Here is a 3,886-nt window from a genome sequence, read left to right on the forward strand (position 1 = left end):
TGTTATGCAGTCGAGAAAATGATTGCATAATTCGTTATGCGTCTGCATAATGTGTTATGCATCTGTTTTGGAGGCTGCATAATGAATATGTAGTCAGTTTTCGAAATTTTTCCCTAAAACGATGATCATCTCCGACTTTTTCGTGAAAAACAAAAATTTGATATTGTTGTTTGTACTCGTTGTGCAGCTCTCTTAAAAAGATTTCCAACGATATAAAATTTTTAAAATTCCAAGGCGCAGATTTTTATATATGTTATATCCAAGTTGCGTTGCCAATTATACCTCTGAAAAATTAGGCTGCATAACTAGTTATGCCTGAAAAAAATAGTATGCATAATGAGTTATGTATTGATTCTTAATACTTTTGGGTGTCACAGTATCTAAAATTAATTATGGACCTGACAATAAAAATATTATTTTTTTTGGGCGTGCGCCTAAGTTTCCCTTCACAATATTGTGATTGGCATCCAAGGGCCTACGAATTATTGGTTAGGATTTCTACTTGTTTTCTGTAATGTGGGGAGTACTGAAAAAAATAGCTCTTGTTGGTCTAACCAATTAGTGTTTATGAACCTTCAAAATCTATCCTAACAGAATTAATGTGATTTCACAACCATTATTTAAATGGAAAATGGACAACTGAATTAACCATGCTTTACTCCGAAATTGGTGGATTGAGACAGATCCATTTCTATATTCATGGCATCCCATTTAGTCGGATGTATCTCTCTAGGAAAATCAGATCACAATGCCTACCAGCAGAGCTTCTGCAAATTTTCTTCTTATTATTATATTTCTAGTATCTCCATTACTTTCTCTTGCAACATCTTATAATCAGGAAGATAATGAACAGCTAAAGACGTTCATTGTTTTCGTCTCCAAACCTGATAAGCCATCCGTCTTTCTATCTCACCTTACGTGGTACGATGCAACTCTAGCATCTCTTCGCACTCCTGCTTCTTCATCTAATAATCAACATCATAAGCCTCGACAAATCATCTACGCTTACGACCATGCAATGCATGGCTTTGCTGCTCGACTCACGCTTTCTCAAGCGTCCCATCTTCGCAATGTTCCCGGAATAGTATCTGTCCTCCCTGAGCAAAGTCACCAACTCCACACCACACGTACTCCTCAGTTTCTCGGTCTTGATGACAAAGTCGGGATCTGGCCGGAATCAGGTTATGGCGATGATGTCATTGTCGGCGTCTTTGATAGCGGGATTTGGCCGGAAAGGCGCAGTTTCCATGACGAGGGTTTAGGTCCAGTACCTGAAAGATGGAAAGGTATCTGTGAGGTAGGACCTGATTTTCCAAAAGAATCCTGCAACAAGAAGATAATAGGTGCTAGGACTTTTTCGAAAGGATATGAAGCGTTTTTGCTTCAAAGCAAAATGAATGTGAGCGCTGCAAAATCAATATCAGCGAGAGATATGAAGGGGCATGGTACTCATTGTGCATCAATTGCAGCTGGATCTGCTGTTCCAGGTGCTTCATTAGGTCCATATGCAGCTGGAGTAGCGCAAGGAATGGCACCTAGGGCAAGAATTGCTGTTTACAAGGTCTGTTGGCCAGACGTTGTTTGTCTTGAATCAGATATACTTGCTGCCTTTGAAAGCGCTATTGCAGACGGAGTGGATGTGATTTCTATGTCACTCGGGTTGGAACCTCTACCATATAATCAGCAGCTAGCCATGATTGGAGCTTTCCATGCTATGCAGAAAGGGATTACTGTTTCGTGCTCTGCAGGAAACCATGGACCTGCACCAAAGACCGTAACGAATCTCGCACCATGGGTACTGACGGTTGGAGCATCAACAATTGACAGGGAATTTCCCGCAAATGTGATTTTAGGCGATAAAACTGTTCTTCCCGGTGTTTCATTGTTTTATGGCAAAAGCAACCTTTCGGAATCTAATGTACTAGTTTATGGTGGTGACTGCGGTAGTGAAACCTGCGAAGAAGGGAAATTAGATGTCAACAAAGTTAAGGGAAATATTGTTGTTTGTGAGACTGGTGGCGTTAGAGCTGCTGCGGCGTATGCAGTGAAATTAGCCGGTGGAATTGGAGTAATTCTTGTGGAATCCAAAAACAGAGGAGAAAGTTTATCTGCTATTCCACATCTAATTCCTGGGACTACGATTAGTTATAAAAGTGGTCGTAAGATTCGAAATTATATAAGAACGACGAATGAATCACGAAAATACTATCCAGTAGCTATGATTGAATTTAAAGGAACATCAATTGGTTTTTCACCATCGTCTCCAAAAATTGTTGCAGTTTCCAGTCGTGGTCCAAATCCAATAACGCCAGAGATTCTTAAACCGGACATTATTGCTCCCGGTTTCAATATCTTGGCTGCTTGGACTGGATCCAATGCTCTAACCAAGGTGAAAGAAGATCGGAGGATGGTCGAATTCAGTATGCAATCAGGTACTTCCATGGCATGCCCTCACGTTAGTGGAATCGCTGCCTTGCTTAAAAGTGTTCATCCTACATGGTCTCCGGGTGCAATTAAGTCCGCCATAATGACAACTGCTTACAATGTGGATAATTCGCGGAAAAATATCACACGGCTTGCTGATGGAAAATATGCGACATTGTTCGAGCTTGGGTCAGGTCATGTTGATCCAAACAAAGCCCTTCACCCAGGTTTAGTATACGACGTGGAAACTAAAGATTATGCACAATTCTTGTGCTCCATAAACTATTCCTCCAGAATAATCTCAGAGATATTCGTCCATAAAAAGGTTGATTGCAGGCAGTCTCCGATGGCAAGTCCAGGTGACCTGAACTATCCTTCATTCTCTGTTGTTTTCAAATCGGGAATTAATACGGTGAAGTATGAAAGAACGGTAAAGAATGTTGGACCGAAAGCAGATGCAGTTTATAAGGTTAAGATAAACTCTCCACCATCTGTTAATATCACTGTTTCACCTGGGAAGCTTGTGTTCAGTAAAAAAGATCAATTTTTATCCTACAAAATCTCATTTTCAAGTAGGTCAAATGATATGAAAGTAACAGGCTCGGGTGAGGACAAACAATGGAGTTTCGGGTCCATCGAATGGACCGACGGAGAACACAACGTAAGGAGTCCAATTGCGTTCATCTGGGATTCGACTACTAATACCAGCTTGATATCTTGAGTTTGATGGGTTCACTTCATGTCTGTTTCTATTTTTCAGTTTAATTTGTTTGACCTGATAAGTGAGTTATCTGTACTTTGTAAGGAGTGGTGGTCTTATTAATTTTGCACACGGGAGAATAATTTAGAGTGGTTCCATATGGGCTAACCATCAAAACCATATAAAAACCGCCCTCTTGTATGAGGATGAGTCCTGCTACTTTGGGATCAATAAGGAAATCTTTTGGCCCCACGTAAAGAACAGTGAGGAGATAGTTCTCGGATGGATTTTTAGGGCGGCTCTTGAAGTTTTTTTTGATTAATATTATATTGAGAGGATCTCTCCACACTTTTATTCTTACATCATCTTACATACATAGTATCAATAGATTACTATTTTTACTACCACACATGGTGTATACCAAGTGTTATTTATATATCCTACAAATATCAATTCTGAATATTTGTTCCATATTTTTATCTTTTATTCCTGGCGAGTTTGGGGTCTATATTTATTATTTGGGTACTACGACTAAAAGATAAAAAGGGATATTCTGACGTAAAATAAAAAACCGCTTGTCCAACTATTGTTGTTCATGGTTAATTTATCCCTGATTATCAGTGTTAATTTAGTTGACCAGTAATAAAATTATCGTATTAAATATGAAATTAACTTGTACTAATGAGTCATCAAAACATAACCAAAAAATTTGAATTTTGGTTGTTGACATTGGTTTTAACCGATTGTAACTTATAAAAAGAA

General features: G+C 39.0%; 1 protein-coding gene across 1 annotated transcript; it reads left to right on the forward strand.

Annotated features, from left to right (window-relative positions):
• Window positions 1–706: 706 nt before the first annotated feature.
• On the forward strand, window positions 707–3,531 carry LOC113327712 (subtilisin-like protease SBT1.4). Its single transcript, XM_026574850.1, has one exon. It carries the CDS (start codon window positions 749–751, stop codon window positions 3,143–3,145), a length of 2,397 nt encoding a protein of 798 aa, XP_026430635.1. The 5' UTR covers window positions 707–748; the 3' UTR covers window positions 3,146–3,531.
• Window positions 3,532–3,886: the final 355 nt, after the last annotated feature.

Source organism: Papaver somniferum, unplaced genomic scaffold, assembly GCF_003573695.1.
Source record: "Papaver somniferum cultivar HN1 unplaced genomic scaffold, ASM357369v1 unplaced-scaffold_107, whole genome shotgun sequence".
Taxonomy (NCBI): Eukaryota; Viridiplantae; Streptophyta; class Magnoliopsida; order Ranunculales; family Papaveraceae; genus Papaver; species Papaver somniferum.

What these genes read in the sequence shown, in the direction of transcription:
- LOC113327712 (XM_026574850.1), top strand. Translation starts at nt 749, where the DNA reads ATGCCTACCAGCAGAGCTTCTGCAAATTTTCTTCTTATTATTATATTT.